This window comes from Natator depressus, chromosome 5 (assembly GCF_965152275.1).
Source record: "Natator depressus isolate rNatDep1 chromosome 5, rNatDep2.hap1, whole genome shotgun sequence".
Classification (NCBI taxonomy): domain Eukaryota; kingdom Metazoa; phylum Chordata; order Testudines; family Cheloniidae; genus Natator; species Natator depressus.
This window is the reverse complement of record NC_134238.1, coordinates 131,347,720-131,367,013: the sequence shown is the minus strand read 5'-3', so window position 1 is coordinate 131,367,013 and position 19,294 is coordinate 131,347,720. Positions and strand designations below refer to the sequence as shown.

Sequence of the window (19,294 nt, the reverse complement as noted above, 5' to 3'; positions counted from 1 at the left end):
ATATTGTGTGACAGTGCTGCCACACAAGAAGAACCTCCTCCAGGAAAAGATGGCATTTGAAACACACGTTTGGTCAGCATCAATATCATACTGCGAGATTCTGCTTAACCTACAAGTAGGCAGGGTGCCAGCACAACACATGGGTTTGGATTTAGGCAGCCAACAGACCATCTGTAAGCATCAAGTGCGATAACTCTCGGCAGGAATCCCAGCCCAGAGTGTCCAAACAGCTGTCTCTTCTGAACTTTCAAGCCTGTGGTTAATAGAGTAGGATAATCTCTAAGTCAGCTCTTAATTGTTTTAAAAAGTTTTAGCCATTTTTGCTCCTAAGAATAGTTGATGCAGATGTGGTGAAGAAATATATGTTAAGTCCTCTGAGGTGTCCAGGGTAGGGGACGGTGCAGATGGAATAGAGCCATCCTTTAACAATGTATACGGAACAGAGATTATTAGATAATGGGCTCATTAGAAATACATATATACGGTAAAGATGTTTCTCAGTCAGAAGGGTGCTATCCTGCCCCACAGAGTGATAGGAGAAGCATAACATGCTCTAAACAGGTGTCAAATGACTGTAAACATTTCTGGCAGAAATTCTAAACAGCAATTTCAAATCTGCCTCTATCCACTTTGGTCTAATTCTTTGTACTTCACAGAAAAGAAACAAAATGCATTACTAAAAATATGTGCAAGGACTTCCGGGCTACTCAACACTTTAATGCTCACATTCAGATGAAAACTTCATTTCATGGGCCTGAAATAAACAGGCATTGTTCAAGGTTTTCTTTGTCAGACACAAATACTATAAGGGATGTCTTTACCTCTGTGCAGGACTATATGGTCAATCATGTTACGTTTGTATTTGGTGTGGTACAGGCAAAGAGGACAGCGAAGGTCTTTGGGTCCTTCCTCAGGAACTGCTGAATGCCCAGCTTCCACATGCATAGTAAAAGCAGATCTATAAAGTAAGGAGAAGCAGAAGAGATAAAAAATCAGTATTTCATATGCCTACACACTTCAAGTGCCACAGCTCTGTCACTGAAGTGTTATTTAAAGTGCTACAGATGCCACTTACTCCTGTCTGTATAAAGCCACATGATACTTCAGTTGGACTCCTCAGACGAGTAACACATGTGCATATGTATTTGCAGGATTTACTCTTACATAGCCATCATGTACTCTGACAAAATATTCTATTACAGTGGTTGCACTGGTCATGCCGCTATAGGTAATGCAGCAAAAGAATTTCCATTCCACAGGCTCAAAAGAGGTCTTTGGGCTGAAAACTTCCATGCTTGGTCTCTGCCAAAGGCGAAACATGTTTGGAAAGTTGGAGCAAAATTCCTTCAACTGTTCTGGAGTCACAAGGCTGAAGATAAATGTCTTTCTGACAGCAGAAACATTCTCGCCACCTTTCTTTTGTGGGCCGAACTCAAAAACAGCTGAAACGCTATGCTCCAGATCTGGTAGATACACAGACTTTAGTTAGCACTAAACATTTGCAGCAAGTTATACTACTAGCTGCACATGCAGAAGACAGATACACTGCACACTCATACCTAGGAAGTTAACTAGGCACCTGTCTGGCTACAAGGCCAGCTGTGGAGGAGGCGTTTGTAAACTTGGGTGGTTCAATAATTTTGGATTAAGGAGTGGTGGAGTCTATAAATGCAGCAAGCTGCTTAACCCTTCACTAAGGAATTTACAGTCCCTGTTGGCTTGACAGCAAGGAAATGATAAACTCTGCTGGCTTTGGGCTTGATCCAGTGGCCACTGAAGTCAATAGGAGTCTTTTCATTGACTTCAGTGGGTGTTCTTCTGTGTTTCACTCTCCATAATGAATAGAGGACAGGACTTTTCTACATTCCTGAGAAGAAAGACCTAATCCCCAAATGCTTGAGAAACACTGCATTAAGGAACGCAAACCTCCATGTCACAAGTGTCAACATATTTAATTATATGTTGATTTAAGAGAGTTTTGTTATGTCCAGTGTTATTGGTTGGAGAAAGGAGTAATAAATAATAAAATAAATAATAATAATAAGTGATGAAAAACAGTCTAAAACCCTGGAACTGGAAATACATGGAAATAACTGAGTTTTTATTTTCGGGTGTTTAACTGATTTGATGAAATAGTCAAATATACTGTCACACACTTTTGGGTATGCGTTTCACTTCTGCCATCTGAACTAGATGGAGAAAAAGGGAGGAAATTATAAAGTTACATGGTAAAGATTCCTTTAGACAGGCCGTGTTGGAACTCTGCTACTTCACTAGAACATCTGCCTTCCTTACTTCTCATGCTACCTTCTAACGCCCTCCAACAACACACCCAGGAGTTTTCGGAAGGGACGTAAACCCTCATGCTTCAAGGCATAAACCAACTTCTAACCACAGATGATCAGGAAGAATCATTCTCTGTGGACACACTATTCTGTAACAACCTATTGCAGGGATTTCTTGCACCTTCCCTCTGCAGCAGTTAGTAGTGAATGCTGTCAGACAGGAAACTGGGTTACATTAATCCTGTCGTGATCTGGAAGGGCAGTTCTTCTGTATTTCTCCCTAATCATCCATTCTTATGTTTCTCTTCAGCTCCAGGCAGCCATTTCAGGAACTAGTGTGCTTGTCTTTTAAAGTGTTAGAAGTGATTTCAGTTTATCTGTTTTGTACAATACGTACTTAAAGCCTGTATAAAAGGAACAATCTTTGCACTTGAAGAGCTTCTTCCCTCCATGTTTGTCACGGTAGTGACGCCGAATGCTCTGAATGTAACCCGAGGAGAATTCACAAAATTCACAGTTTAGGGTGGCTTCAGTTTTCTGTTCAGCTCCTGCAGCCGCCCCAGAGAGCGGGAGGGGGCTAGTGTTGTTGTTGTTCCTGGCCAGAGCTGCTGACTGGTAGTGGTTCAGCTGCTGCTGAACGTCAGGAGGTTCGGAGTATGAAGAATCTGGGGAGAAAGTGAAGGGGAAGTTATAGCAGCTGGTCAGAGAATCTGAAGTTTTAAGGACCTGGTCCAAGTCCCGTTTACTGGGATTGGAGTTGGATCAAGCCCTAAAGCATGGAAATCTCGGACGCTTCTTTCAGAAGCGGTGTGGAGGGAAGAATGGTACTTGTTCATCTCTATAATTTCAACCCTAGTTTATATTTCACAGTTAAAGGCTGTTGACTGAAATGATCATTTTTAATCTATCAAGTGAGAGGCTTCAAAAGGGAGCCAGTATAAAAAGGAGCCTAGTTTCAAGACATCTGTAAACTGTGAAATAGAGGCAGGTTAATATACTGTGAGCATTCTTCTACATGATGCGTAATCCAAAACAGATTTTCAGATGGGGTGAATTGGTGCATTCCCATTGATTTATGCTAATTTACACCAGCTGAGGATCTAGCCCCTGATGTTTACGAGTAACCTTTTTTTTCCTTTTTTTTTTTTTTAAAGCATTTACAGTTATTTCCCCTGAAATTCATGGAATTATTGGAGAAACCCCTTAGCAAAGCTAGTTAAAACAAAATGTTCCAGAATGGAGAATTCACTATAATATCTAACTATTCACATCCTAACATTTGAAATGATTTTAATTTTAACATATAAAAATCAGATATATTCTCCTGTGACTGATGTTTAAAAGTGAGACAATATTAAAAAGGGTATTTAATCCTAAATCCCACTAAAAAGAGATTTCCAATCAGGTTTCTTTGAAAGATATTTTTGAAATGCCATTAAAATATCATGACAGAGAAATGCAACTGATTGGGGGAGGAGAGGAAGGAGAAGAGGAGGGAAAAATCTCAGAACACAAACTGAAAACCAGTATTCCTTCCTCCCAACATAAAGAGGGCTTGAACCTTTCCCAATACACTGTTTTGAATGTGGAGGTTAGGAATTCATCAGCTTTGTCCTATATAACCGACAGCTGCCCATGAATGGCACGAATGAAGGCAGATGAATACAGCACAGATGAATTTCAGTGTAACTTTCCTGAAAAGAAAACAAAGGGCTCTTTTCTTAAGCTTTTCAAAGAAAAAAGAAAAAGAAAAAGAAAAAGAAAGAAAGAAGAGGGACTACAAACTGTACAAGCCACCTCCTGCTTTGATGGAGACTTAATTTTCCAAAGTATAATTCCCTGAGGCAGGATATGTAGGAATTCTCCAACATCCATACTCGATGGAACTTAATACCATCCATTCTAACCAATTAGTAAAGACAAACAAAAGGCAAGCAGCACTACATAGCACTCACTGTGGGGACTTCTCCCCACCTGTCTTCAAAAGAGTACAACGCTTTCTTTCTTTCTCCCTGCCAAAAAGGGGAATATACGTGCTTTAGAAATGATAAACAAAACAAGACAAAAAACAAAACAGGGAGAAGAGTTAAATAATGTCTCACGCCTCCCTTGGTTTATCACCAGGTGTAGAGTGAGGACAAAGGAATAGACATAAAGGATCCTGGTAAAATGCATTAAGTTCTCTCCTACAATCTTCTATCCAAATCTCATGAACCCAGACCTGACCAGAATGCAGCATTTAGCAGCTGTGCATTCATTCTTTCTGTAGCAAGTTTGTTTACCATTTCATTAGTGGTTTACAGAGTCCCCCCCCCCCAGTCCGTCCGTCCGTCCGTCCCTCCCCCCCCCCGCCTTTAAAATCTCAAGGTTTGTTTTCCTTTTGTTCGAAACAGACCCGTATACCCTCCACATTAGCACAGGTCTAGCAAGCTAAGAGCTGAAGCAGACTTCTCTAAAAGCCATTACTTCCTTAGAGAGAGAGGAGGCAAAGTGCTCCTTTGCATTGCTTTTGGCCAGTAAGTCATAAGAGTTCATTGTATACTGTCTAACTTTCAAAGAGGGGAAGCAACTAACGTCTGGGTTATGTGACCCAACCGTTCTAACGTCCCAGTTAGACACAGCCTCCCATACAAGGGCCTGGCATCCTAATAATTTTGACGTCACAGCAGGCAGTTGTGTGCGCGCGCCATTCAGGCCTCCTGTAAATCACTGAACAAAACCTTGTTGATCCATTACTTAGCAACAAGGAGACTGACAATTTCCATCACATCTTCAGCATTCTGGGCCAGATCTTAAGCAGAAATAAATGGGTTCCTCTTCATCCACTCCAATGGAGCTAGGCGTAGTTATAACAGCTGAGAAGCTGGCCCACATTTTCACCCATCAATGTTCTGAATATTAGCCGTTGGTAAAAAGGTGGCTGATCTTTTAGCCCAAAGTGGGGTTTTTGGAAGATCCATTATACTTTATTTCACACATTTTCCTTCTCCCTAGAGTCTGCTGCACATTACTCCAGCTGCCTCATTGAAAAAAAAGAAAAAGAAAAAAAGAAGAAGCCTTAAACTCTGGTATTTACATATGTATGCGGAAGCTGCCCTGTGAAACCTGCAGAAATAAAGAGGCACTTTTATAAACCCACAGGAGGTAAAAGGTGAAACAAACATCAACATTCTTATCATGGGAAATACCCAAAAGGAACATAATGTGCATTTATATTTGAATTTTCTTCATTCAACTGGGATTGGTGTGCATTTGTTTTCTATTTTTGGTTTATAGCTCTTTTGATGAAAATATTCTACACTTGATCGGCACTTCAATATTTATAGAAAATAAATTATCCACACACCACTGTAGTTTGTGATTATACGCTCACGTTTAAACAATGTTAACATTTATGCCTACAGCTCTGCATGGCTATTTCACCCCTCTTCTTTTGCCAATATGTTTTATTTCTCTCGGATTCCTTGAGCAGTGCAAGATTTAGCGCTTCCTGAAGGAAAACAACTAGGATTAACGTGAGTATACGTGGCTTCTGTTGATTTCTAAGAAACAGTTTGCAAGACTATGTAATATTCTAGATCAAAGGTGGAATGTTTACAGACATGATTCTACCAAGAACACTTAGAGCCCAGTCCAAAAAGCCGCTGAATGGAACAGAGTCTTTCCATTGACTTCAATGAGGTCTAGACCAGTGGTTTTCAACCTTTTCATTTGTGGACCCCTAAAAAATTTCAAATGGAGGTGTGGATCCCTTTGGAAATCTTAGACATAGTCTGGGGTCCATGGACCACAGGTTGAAACCACTGTTCTATGGTAATGACAAACTTTTGCGGATCCCTTAGACAGTCTGGACACCCCCAGGGGTCCATGGACCACAGGTTGAAGACCACTGCTCTAGACCAAGCCCTTAGTACTTGATCCAAAGCCCACTGAAGTCAATGGAAAGACTCATAATTGCCTTCAGTGGGCTTTGATCAAGCCTTTAGTGCATAGTACAGCAAGCACTGTATGTAGGTAAAAGCCATGTTAGGGGTAAAAAAAAAAGAGCTGGTGTAGTACAATAATGACTGGGTAGGTTCTTTATTCTGAGCAAAAGAATGGCAATTCAATACAAAGGAGAAGGGGTGGTATAGCCCCAACTCAGCAAGACAGTTATATGTGTGAGTAATAAATCCCACCCCTGGTCAGCAAAGTATTTAAGCACCCCTGGACAGCAAAGTATTCACGGCCATGAAAAACGCGTCACAGACCGTGAAATCTGGACTCCCCCGTGAAATCTGGTCTTTTGTGTGCTTTTATCCTATACTATACAGATTTCATGGGGGAGACCAGTGTTTCTTAAATTGGGGGTCCTGACCCAAAAGGGAGTTTCGGGGGCAGGGGGGTGTCACAAAGGTATTTTAGGGGGGTGCAGTATTGCCACCCTTACTTCTCTACTACCTTCGCCGCTGGGCAGCTGGAGAGCGCCAGCTGCTGGCCAGACGCCCAGCTCTGAAGGCAGAGCCCCGCCGGGGCAGTGCAGAAGGAAGGGTGGTGATACCGCACCATGCCACCCTTACTTCTGTGCTGCTGCCTGCAGAGCTGGGCGGCTGGAGAGCGGCAGCTGCTGACTGAGGGCCCAGCTCTGCAGGCAGCAGTGCAGAAGGGTGGCAATACAATACCAGGCCATCCTTACTTCTGCGCTGCTGCTGATGGCAGTTCTGCCTTCAGAGCTGGGCTCCCGGCCAGCAGCCGCTCTCCAGGTGCCCAGCTCTGAGGCAGCACCACCAGCAGCTGCGCAGAAGTAAGGGTAACAGTACCCCAACCCCCTCTACAATAACCTTGCGACCCCACCCCTCCCTCACAACTCCTTTTTGGGCCAGGGCCCCTACAATTTCAACACTGTGAAATTTCAGATTTAAATAACTGAAATCATGAAATTTACTATTTTAAAAATCCCATGACCATGAAATTGACCAAAATGGACCGTGAATTTGGTAGGGCCCTACTAATGATGCAAATTACATGCCAGCCTTTTGCTGCATCCAGAGGAAAAGTTGGGTTGGGCAAACTCCCAAAAGGCATTTGCAATCTCAGCCCAGAGTAGACAGAGGGATCTGCAATCCAGGTTTGAAGAAAGCAAAGAAAAATGGTATCCCAAGTTTGCATCAAAGCCCAGGAAGAAGAAGAAAGACATTCAGCAGATAGGGAGCAGTTAGCAAATTATATTAAATAATGGAATACAGAAAACCAAAAGAGAGGCCCTAAAAGATTCATAACAGGAAAAACAACCATGAACGAGGGCTGAGCATGTGATAAGAAAAACTAGCAAATTTTTAAAAAATAAATTCAAAACAGGAGAGTGGCTAACATGACAAAGAAAATATGGGACATTTCTGTACACAGATATCGGAAACTGCATTGAAATGCGACTGGCAAGCAACAAATCAACCAGGGCAAAATAGTCAAATATTCAAACAAATACCAAAGAGATTTGCTTCTATTAACGATTTTTACACAAAAGACATACAAGACATACTATGCTACTTCAAAAGTTTATTCAGAGAAAATATAGAATCTTCAGACATAAAAAGAAGAGCAGCAGTAGCCACGCCAGTGAAGGAAGAACTGCTAGTAACTGAGACAACAAAACTCGGAAGAACAGTGGTCACGGTAGAAATATTGTGACTTGCAATGTAACCTGTAAGATTTTCCAATAGGCTAACTGCATAGGTGGTGCCATAAGAGTAGCAGATAACTAAGTTCCTGCCTATATTCAGAAGTGCTCACCATTGACCTAATTCTGTTCTCAATGAAATCAATGGAAGTTTTACTATTGACTTCAAAGGGAGAAGTTTTACTATTGACTTCAAAGGGAGCAGTTCTGGTCACCAAAGATTGCTTCTGAAAATCCCGTCTAGAAATAAACTGTGCTCGTAACCACATGGCAAAGTGATCATCTGAACTAGTTATATCCAGTACAAGTTGGAGGGTGGGATGGGGAAGAGTTGCTGTGACTCTTGTGTTAACTATATTTGTGTTAACTATATTTGTGCATCCATGCCTACCACGTTTCTTAACCATTGCATTCTGGGAAACTCTCTTAGTAGTGACTCAGTAACGGACAAAGGATAAACATTTCAAAAGCACCTAAGTCACTTTGGAGCTTAAATCTCATAGGCTTTAAGTGAAACTCAGGCACTTTTGAAAATTTGATCCAAAGTGCCTGGAGGATATGCAATCAGATCATTTCAGCAACACTTTGGCCAGTGCATACAGGATGCCCTAATTAAAGAGGCCTACGAAAGGAAGGAGTAAGATTGGCCATCCCAGTTAGGAGATCCTAGCAACACAGAAAAACAACAGTGTTGTGACTGGTTACTGCTTTTTACACTGGAAAGAGCAACACATGGTTGGCTGCCATGGTACCATACCTGATGTGTACAGCCATACGCAATGGCATTAACTGTTTACAGAGTTTGTTAAAAATTATGGTATCAGGAGTCTATGGGGAAACACCTGGACTTCCATAACTCAAGAGAATGAGAAAACTCTTCTGTATTAACACAACATATTAACAATAAATATCATATGTAAGGTACAAGAGGATTTCTTTATTCCAAAAGAAATGAAGCATATCTGAAATAAGCAAGTGGAAGAGATGCAATAGAGAAAACAACAGTTTCATACATATACCATGGAATTGTGGAAAAATTAGAGAAATACTAGGAAAAAATATTTAAAAGTGCTGTAAGTACTAGATAAGAATGAAAATTCCCAAGTTTCCATAGCCAGTCTTGGGCAAATTAATGTATGTGCACCAACGTGCATAAAAATTGTGTTTTTTTTAATTTAACAAAAGGAAAAATAGAATATTTTTGAAGAAGGAAAAATAAACTTAATTTTTCATCCCAGGATATTATAACGTACTTGAAAATCCAAGAAAATCAAGTTGAAATACCATACAGAAGTCTAACATATAAGATCTGTCTATCGACACAAACACATCAGAGCAAACACCAGTTTAGGCTAAGAGATACAAACAAAAAATGTTTAAACATCAGGCACAGAGAAGCAATAGGAAGATTACACAATTAAACTAAAAATAAAAAAAAAATACAAATGAGTGCCCCAGTCTTTCAGACACTGAAGTCAATGGGCTACACATGTCTAGCATTAAACATATGCTTCAGTGCTTTTAGCATTAAGGTCAGAGATGGAGAATACAATATTGCATAAGAGATGCAATAGACTGAGTACATGAGGAACAAGAGTACTCTAGCCCCTAAGTGATAGCGAGAGAGAGATCAATGACCAAAGAGAGAGAGACGGATAAAAATAAAGACATTAGTTCCCTGTAAAATTCATACCAGAACAGAAACTACAAAGTCACCGATCATCTTCTTGTGGAGGGTTGAGGGTGAGGAATGAAACAAAATAAGAAATCAGAAGTTGGAGAAGCTCTTATCCAGCTCGAGTTTTGAACAAAGAAAGTGCAAGAGATTGGGACACTTCAACATGTATTTAAAAGCCTCTTTGGGCAAAAATGGGATGATGAACTAAAGCAAGAAGCAAATGGGATACCATGGAAAGATCCAAGACAATACAGAATAGGAACAGCAACTTCAGCATTGAGGACATATTGGACAGCCTGTAACAGGGAAGCCCCTAGAATGTTATTCACGAAGGGAAGACTGTAATAAGGAAGAGTCAGATTTTTTTTTTGAGAAAGAAAAAATACAAGCAAATGGTTTCTCCTCTAGAAAAAAAACAAATCAAGATGCGATACTAGACACTGAGCAAGTAAAAACACGTCAGGGTGGGATTTTGAAAAGAGTCTTTGTGATTTCAAAATATGAATCCCACTGAAACTCAACCGGACTCCAAGGACCAGCTTAGGGAGCGGTGAGAGGATATTCTACTCATGTAGCAGCAACAGCATGAGAAGTGGGAAGGTGGGGAAGTGGAGTTCCACAAAGATCACGAAGATGACACACACTTGTTCACTTGACGCCACACATCACTGACCTGAAGAAGGAATATGTGGGAGGGTGAAACACTCTGAAGATGAAACATAGTGGGGGAGGAGAAGGAGGGTGAAAAGACTGAGAAGGATTCAACACAGACTTGAAGCATGGGTGCTTGTGGAAAATACCGAGAGTGCAAGGAAATTTAATATGACCAGATTTTTTTTTATTTTTTTTTAAATTGAACTCACTGGGCTTAATTCTCATTTACGCAGAGGGGCCCCTTTACTCTGTCAGAACAACACTGAAGTGGCCATGGTGTAAATGACAATCAGGCCCTCAACATTTAGGCACTGCCAAGAAATAAGCAGGAGAAAGATCTGAGGGGATGAAAACAAAAACCCGCCACACACTGCTTTATGCAGCAGAGAAAAACAATTGACATTTAAGGATGCATAAAAAAAAAAAAAAGGGGGGGGGGGGGAGTACTGAACATTCACTGGAGGAAGTTATTCCAGCACTGTGTATCAAGACCACATTTGGAATGCTTCGATCAGTTCTGGCCATTTTTTTAACATTAAAAAGGATACTATAGATGTATAGAAGGTACAGCAGAGGGCAACCAGAAAGATACACAGACTGTAGGATCTTAGTTGATCAAATAAAAAGGTTGGAGAGACTATATTCATGCTCGTTTGTAACTTTTAATCTCCTTTTTTCCTTTGAGTTATAGACACACACGTAATTCTGAACACAACAAAGAGGGGATAGATGTTGCACAACTCCTTGTGCTAGTGTCAAAATCACTTAGAAAGGACATGCACTTAATCTAGAGAAGAAAATAACAAAAGGAATTTAGAAGGTAATTTTACCTTCTAAAGGTGAAACTCAGAAGGTAAAATTATTTTACACAGCGAGGGACCCATACTGCTTCCCATTGAAGTCTATGGGAGTTCTCCAATTGATTTTTCACTGGGTACAGGATCAGGTATACAGCAGTAATAATACACTATATAATCAATTACAAGGAAAAGCAATGGGAACTATATACATTTCAGAAGAGAGAAAAGTAATTGGAGGACGAAGTTGTACCATATTATTTTTATCTGCAGGGAGGGGACCAACCAAAGAGCTTCCTGTCCCCTCCTATTCCAAAGCTTCCTATACTGCCAGGAATTTCTATTAACATTGGCATTCAAGGCCTCTATTTATCCACAGAGTAGGTACAACGTGGCCAGCAGCACTATCTGCATCCCTACGCTGCTCTACGAAAGTGCTGATTTGGAATGACCAATTCTAGGTAGGAAAGGACACTGCTCTCTGTGTATCTATTCAGTCTTGGGCCATTAATTCTGTTGCTTCTTTATCCCCCTTTTCCCCCAAGCTGCTTTCTTGGATTTATTTTTAGCTTATTATCCTTTAACTTTACCTCCAAACATTTGTTTATTATTATTTTATGCCAAGCACAATTCCATTTGTTAAAACGCAGGTTATTCCAGTCATTTTTCTACAACAAGCTCCCTGCTTACTATTTTTTCAGGCCAGAGCGGAATTCTAGTGTCGAATGTGTTTTCTTCACTGTGATTTTCCTCATTATATAGGACTGATGCACGCGGAATAACTTTACACATTTGAATGACCTGCTTGCAAGTATGGCATCTATGTTTAGTCAGAGACTGCTGGTTAAAGTCTGAGCACTGCAGTAGGCTAGGAGTATGCTGCCACCTGGATGTACTGGCTTAACAGTTCAACACACAGGTCAGGTTTCAACCATGTATTTATTCAAGTGATAAAAATTCCACAGTCTAAACATGGAATAGGACTTGGAAATAAACAAAACGTATTTGTATTTCAAATGTCAGATCTCAATACACACACTATCGCCAAAGATTTTAAAATAAAAGTTGTCCATTTATTTCTAATCTTTTGAGCCAATTGCATTCATGGTGCAGCTCCAGTGCGACAAATGAAGTTACCCAAGGGATGAAGTGTGCCGCTTAGGACTAGATGGAGAAAGCAAAGCAGAGAGGTTAGACACGAGGTAGATCTAGTGAGACAGAGATTTAACCATTCAACAATTGGGCGTGATCAGTAATGGTTAGTTTCTTAATTTATGTAAATTTTCCATCTACCATTTATTCCTCATTCCAAGCATAAAGGGCTGAGCTGTGTCTTATGAACTTGTAACCATCTCAGACTTATTTTATTCTGCTCTGTGATTCCCTTCTTGTTTAATAAGCATGATCATCAAACACAAAGTATTTAAATGTTTCTTCATTGTTCTGGATCTATGTGCATTTGTGTGTGTGTGTATGTACAAACACATATACACAAACTGCAGTCATTGAATTGCATTTCTACATTTAAGCCCTGTGTTTCAAGGTTTAAGACATTGTCTAACTATTGGGTTTTAGAAAGAAACTTCTCCCAAAAGCAGGTCCTTAAGTGCCAGTTACATGGTTTCTTGCACCTTCCTCTCGCACCTTTCTCTGGACTAGATGGACACCCAGTCCGATCCAGTCTGGCAACTCCTGTTACTCTGACTAAACTTTCTCTGGAGAATATCAAGATTAACAGTGGACACCTGGGCAAGGTGTGAAGGATCACGGGTCTTGAATTTGGGCCCACAGGTTGCCAAGAAGTGTCCAGACCACAACCGTTACCTGACAATTCTGCCAGTCCCCTCCCATGCTGGTTCTGGAGAACTCTGGCCCACCAGAGACTCTGCCCACAGAGCTTCTGATTGGAGCAGATGTCCAGCTCCACCAATTGGCCGGGTGTCCAGCCCCATTGATTGGCCTGATGTCCAGCCCCTCCGATTGGTCTGGGTGCAATTCTAAAACCAGAAAGAGGAACAGGAAGTTGTCTGAGCAACTGAGTGAACTCCTGACCTGATGCTGTACTGGGCTATGACTCTGGCTTCACCACAGGCACTGTGCCCTGGGTCCGAATTGATCCTTGGCATGGCTGATTCCGACTTAACTTTTGGCATAAATACTGACCCTGATTCCAGTCTCTACCCTTGGTGTGATCCTAATTCCAACTCCAGCTCTGGCTTTGGTTCCTAGTGTCTAACTCTAGCTCTGACCACCAGTTCTGACCATCCACACCTTGATCCCCACACAAGGTTACTGTCAATAGATTGAATATCAGGAGATGCAGATTCTATTCCCGACTTTGCCATGATTTGTTGTGCAACCTTAGTCAAGCCACTTCGGTCAATATTTTCAAACACAAGTGCCACATTTCAGTGCTAAAATCTCACTGACACTTGAAGAATCAAACTACATATTCAGATGCCTAAATAAGTATGTAGGTGCCAAAACTTTAGGCACCCAGGCGCAAAAGTGTTGATATGAACCTCTGTGCACCTGTGTCCTCATACATCAAATGGACATAAAGCTGACCATCCTTTACAAAGCTCCGTGAGATCCTTTGATGGAAGGTGCTAGAGCAAATAAAAGCAGCAATAATGAAGGGCCCGAACTAAGGTGGCCAGGTGTCTGGTTTTCGACTGGAAAGTCCAGTCGAAAAGGGGACCTGACAGCGTCTGGTCAGATCTACTGACCGAACACCAAAAGGCTGGTTAATGCAGGTGGAGAAGGCGGAGAGGCACCAGGTGATCACCCGCACCAGCCCCTATTCAACCGGGGCCACCTCCTACCTGCATTGGGCAGCTGCCCCAGCTCCGTACTTGAGTCCCTCCCAACCTGAGCAGAGGGGGAGAAAAAGGGGGGAAAGAGGGGAAAAGCAGCGACCAACAGGGGGTGGAGAGGGAAGAGGAGCAAATGGGGGGTGGGGCCTTGGAAGGGAAAAGGCAGGGCCGGGGAGGTTCTGGTACTCCTGCTGGAGTGTCCGGTTTTTAAATATTACCAAGTTGGCAACCCTAGCCCTAACACAGGGGGCTGACATACTGGAGCCACTCTTTCCCATGTGGCCTGAGTCAAGCAAATAGATACAAGACTTTGCGCTAATCGGAATTCTAGCACTGGCATCACTTGTACTGGATTTTGGGCCATCATCAAACACAGGTAGGATTGAGAGAATGTGGCAGCGGCTCAGAGCAAACTCTCATTAACTTCAATGGTAGCAAAGTTAGACCAATGCCGAATGATTTTGAAAACTGCACCTTTGCTATTTTCAGGTTTGTTTGTTTGGTTTTTTAAATTGATAGTGGAAGTGAAGTGTTTTATTTTTAAACAATCTCTGTCATTCTCCATATCTTTTGACTACTTTTCCCCCTTCAGCTTCTCTCTCTCTCTCGCTCTCTGAAAGGTGATTAAGACGTGTCCCTCTTGTGTACTTTACAAATCTGTATAATACGGTCAAAATGTACTTGCTGGCTTAAAGTGAACCACAGAGCATTAGTTTAAAAATAATTAAAAAAACAAAAAACCCTCAACCAATTTTACGGGGGAAATAGCTTCCTGTGACCACCTCAGGTTTGCATATACAATTTAACATGTCACCACCCTGAAAAATATTAATTTAAGTCTCCAGGCTAACTTCCTTTCAGAATCGTCATGCAATACATTAGCCACACAATTTTTCATTCAAATTTTGGGTTGAGTATAAAATATAAAAATGCATAAAGGAGTTTTACATTGCAGCAGTGCCCTTTATCAGAAGGTCTGTAAATCTTAATCAAGCCACTAAATCACTATTTTCAGTGGTTTCTGACTTGGTAGTCAACATGTGATGTAAGACCAGAGCTTTGCAAAAAACCATTAAGAAAAAAAATATTTTTATATTTCTGTTGAGTTTCAGCCTTCCAAGTTTTTGCTTTGCTCTTTTAAGTCTATCTGGACATCTTTAAGTTGTAATAACACAAAGACAAAAAGAAAAGAAAAATCATAAGCAAATTCTCCATTTTAGGAGTTTCTCTACTCTAAATAAATGCAAAGTGTTTTGCTTTAAAAAGAATAAATTTTAGGAGAGTATTAATCAAACCAAAGTGTGGTTTTTTTTTTTGATGAAAAAAAGCCAAACACTAAACCAGCAAAATTAAGGACCTGACCAAAGAATTATGCATATGCTTAACTTCATGTACTGGAAGTACTTTCCTAGAGTTCAATATGCCCACTGTGTGTCTATAAAGTTAAGGACATGCTTAAGTGCTTTCTTGAACTGGGACCTAAGTTACTAACAACTGACTGTCTTTTACTGTGCAAGGGCAGTAACTGTTTCGACTCGCACTTTCACTGAAATCAGCACAAATATACACACAAAAAACCCGTAAGAATTCAGTATCAAGTGTGCAGATATACCTATCAAATGTGACTGTGGGTGTGCACATGGTGACATTCACTTGTTTTAACAGCATGTTCATCACACCATGTTATCTGATCACCAAAGATATTCTGTGCAGTTGCACATCCAACTCGCCTTGCAATTTAAGCAATTATGCCTTAAGCTTTGTTTGAACTTGCACTTTTGTCCTCGCTGGTTCTGTGCCTTCCCAATCAAACAGAAGCCAAATAAAGGACTGCCAACTTCAAAGGGTTTCTTTCAAAACCTGTGAGGCCCATGCAGTGAAAAGGATACTTCCATGTTCCCACAGCAACAATGTTCCTATGAAACATACTCTGATATTAGTCTGCTGAAACTCAGCAGTGGAACAGACCTACAAGTGTGGATGAAAAAGGCTGTGATGTCCAAAAAGCACTAGCTGCTACGAGCAAAACAAACAAACAAATAAAATTAGAGAAATAACTAAAGTGAAAATTAAAGGACTGGCCTTAGGAGGGATCGATTTAGAGACCTCTGCATAGGAGACTATTAAAACGCTTTGAAGGAGGACAACACTGCACCTAAAAGATAAAAGATGAGCTAGAAACTAAGGCCTATGCAAAAAAACAAGGGACAGCTGAAGTCTCTGAGTATGCTGAAAGATCTGCCCGGACAAGTTGCTGTTGTTTTTTGTGGGAAAAGTGGATCACTAGCTTTGTGCAGCTCAATGGATCTGTTCTTGTCTTGCTGGTCTTCTGAGAACCCCTCTCCTTGCCAAGCTTCTTGTGGGTTCTGGTGCCACAACAACTCACTCTAATAAATATTTGGAAGGCCCTCTGAGCCCAGGGGGATTTCAGATGTCAAAGCACATGAGATACGTATTTTTCCTGACTATGCAGCATCACTTCTGAAAAGGGGATGAGAGGGGAAAACAAAAACAAACAAACAAAAAAACACAGATTTGCACCTTTCAGGCAACAGCTTAAAAGAAGGGACTCAGTTGAGCAGTTCTATGCCCAGCCAGGCTCCGGTGAATCAAGACAGACACGTCTTTATATTTCAGTCTCCAGATGAGGCAATGGCCTTTATCAAAGAGAAAATAACAAAGTTCAAGAAGAGCTGGAATACATGGGACTGGGTGCTTTGGACAATGACGGAGCTCAGATATTGCTGCTTAGTGAATTTAATTATCATTGCATCTGCCTTTTTTTTTTTTTTTTGGAAACTGAGGTGTTGGGTCTGTTCTGAGTTGCTGCTTTAAAAAAAAAAAAAAAAAAAAGTGAGCACACTCATGCATACCATAAAGTAAAACTCAAAAAAGCTTCTGTTTTGAACATTACTGACTCTGTATGTGTTCTGTAATGTGTGCCTGTATTTATGAGGGGCAAATATTTTTCTTGGCATGCATGGAGGGAAGGGGATGGCCACTGAGTCGCAGGAGTGTGCGTAAAGTGCATTGTATTGCTTCCAAAGGGTATCTCCAGATTCTGCCATCCGTACTCCTACCTTTCTCTGCAGTCCCACCAAAAACCAATCCGGCTATTCAAAAAAATAAGTATCACGCAAAATGAGCACAGGTGAGCAGCCACGCTGACTTTGCTTTTAAGTACAATGTGCATGAAATAATAATACAAATGCCAACCCATTTATTAAGCTGTTGGGTATTTTTTTAATGGGTTTTAAATGTTACAGGACCCACTCATGTACTTCTCTGTCTCTCTTCTTCTTAAAATGAAATAACATTGCCTTCAACTTCTAAATATATTTGTTTAGGACTGGAACTTGCATGGAAGACAGCCCGATTTACAGGTCTCAGAAGCTTCTCTTGGGGAGGATGAAGGCATCGAGGCAGCTCCCAGACTGCTGCACTGGGCAGCACAGCATGGGGAGGAGACGACCAGCCCTCTGTGAAGAAAGAAGTGGTTTGGGACTATTTAGAAAAGCTGGACGTGCACAAGTCCATGGGGCCGGATGCGTTGCATCTGAGAGTGCTAAAGGAGCTGGCGGATGTGATTGCAGAGCCATTGGCCATTATCTTTGAAAACTCATGGCGATCGGGGGGAAGTCCCGGATGACTGGAAAAAGGCTAATGTAGTGCCCATCTTTAAAAAAGGGAAGGAGGAGGATCCGGGGAACTACAGGCTAGTCAGCCTCACCTCAGTCCCATGGAGCAGGTCCTCAAGGAATCAATTCTGAAGCACTTAGAGGAGAGGAAAGTGATCAGGAACAGTCAGCATGGATTCACCAAGGCCAAATCATGCTTGACTAATCTAACTGCCTTCTATGACGAGATAACTGGCTCTGTGGATAAAGGGAAAGCAGTGGACGTGTTGTTCCTTGACTTTAGTAAAGCTTTTGACATGGTCTCCCACAGTATTCTTGCCAGCAACTTAAAGAAGTATGGGCTGGATGAATGGACTATAAGGTGGACAGAAAGCTGGCTAGATTGTCGGGCTCAACGGGTAGTGATCAATGGCTCCATGTCTAGTTGGCAGCCGGTATTAAGTGGAGTGCCCCAAGGGTGCCCGAGGACCGGTTTTGTTCAATATCTTCATAAATGATCTGGAGGATGGTGTGGATTGCACCCTCAGCAAGTTTGCAGATGACACTAAACTGGGAGGAGAGGTAGATACGCTGGAGGGTAGGGATAGGGTATAAAGCAACCTAGACAAATTAGAGGATTGGGCCAAAAGAAATCTGATGAGGTTCAACAAGGACAAGTGCAGAGTCCTGCACTTAGGACGGAAGAATCCCATGCACCGCTACAGACTAGGGACCGAATGGCTCGGCAGCAGTTCTGCAGAAAAGGACCTAGGGGTTACAGTGGACGAGAAGCCGGATATGAGTCAGCAGTGTGCCCTTGTTGCCAAGAAGGCCAATGGCATTTTGGGGTGTATAAGTAGGGGCATAGCGAGCAGATCGAGGGACGTGATCGTTCCCCTCTATTCGACACTGGTGAGGCCTCATCTGGAGTACTGTGTCCAGTTTTGGGCCCCACACTACAAGAAGGATGTGGAAAAATTGGAAAGAGTCCAGCGGAGGGCAACAAAAATGATTAGGAGACTGGAACACATGACTTCTGAGGAGAGGCTGAGGGAACTGGGGATGTTTAGCCTGTGGAAGAGAAGAATGAGGGGGGATTTGATAGCTGCTTTCAACTACCTGAAAGGGGGTTCCAAAGAGGATGGATCTAGACTGTTCTCAGTGGTAGCAGATGACAGATCAAGGAGTAATGGTCTCAAGTTGCAGTGGGGGAGGTTTAGGTTGGATATTAGGAAAAACTTTTTCACTAGGAGGGTGGTGAAACACTGGAATGCGTTACCTAGGGAGGTGGTGGAATCTCCTTCCTTAGAAGTTTTTAAGGTCAGGCTTGACAAAGCCCTGGCTGGGATGATTTAATTGGGGATCGGTCCTGCTTTGAGCAGGGGGTTGGACTAGATGACCTCCTGAGGTCCCTTCCAACCCTGATATTCTATGATTCTATGATTTTCGGGGTCAGTCCTGCAAACACTTAAGTCCCAGTCTAGTGTAACTACTTGCAGGCAAACTGAAAGATTTATGCTTCCTCCCATCTTTAAAAGGGATGAAGCAGGGTGTGGTACTGCCTTGGAAAGTCCAATCAGGCTTTCCCTAGTTTTGCTGGAGGATCTCAGAGCATGTGTAGTATGACCTCTCACCCTGAAAGAAGGGGTAATTAATCTATAACTCAGGCCCTGCCTACAGTAAGGAAATTTGCACTGTTATAGATAAACCAGTGTAATTTATTTCTGTGTATTACTGGATTAAGCTGCACAGCTGTAAAGCCCCACTTTGCACCAGAGTGGTGTGTCTACA

At 41.8% G+C, this 19,294-nt stretch overlaps 1 protein-coding gene across 6 annotated transcripts in view; it reads right to left on the bottom strand.

Moving 5' to 3' along the window:
- The window catches only part of ZNF462 (zinc finger protein 462), a 102,356-nt gene that overhangs the window by 15,539 nt on the left and 67,523 nt on the right, over positions 1–19,294 (bottom strand). For 5 of the 6 annotated variants that reach the window (XM_074953674.1, XM_074953675.1, XM_074953677.1 and 2 more), the window contains 2 exons: positions 2,683–2,950; positions 822–958 (listed from right to left, as the gene is read on the bottom strand). In XM_074953674.1, the coding sequence (XP_074809775.1) occupies positions 822–958; positions 2,683–2,950 (405 nt within the window). The remainder of the gene's footprint in view (positions 1–821; positions 959–2,682; positions 2,951–19,294) is intronic. The other variant, XM_074953678.1, reaches the window with a different exon arrangement.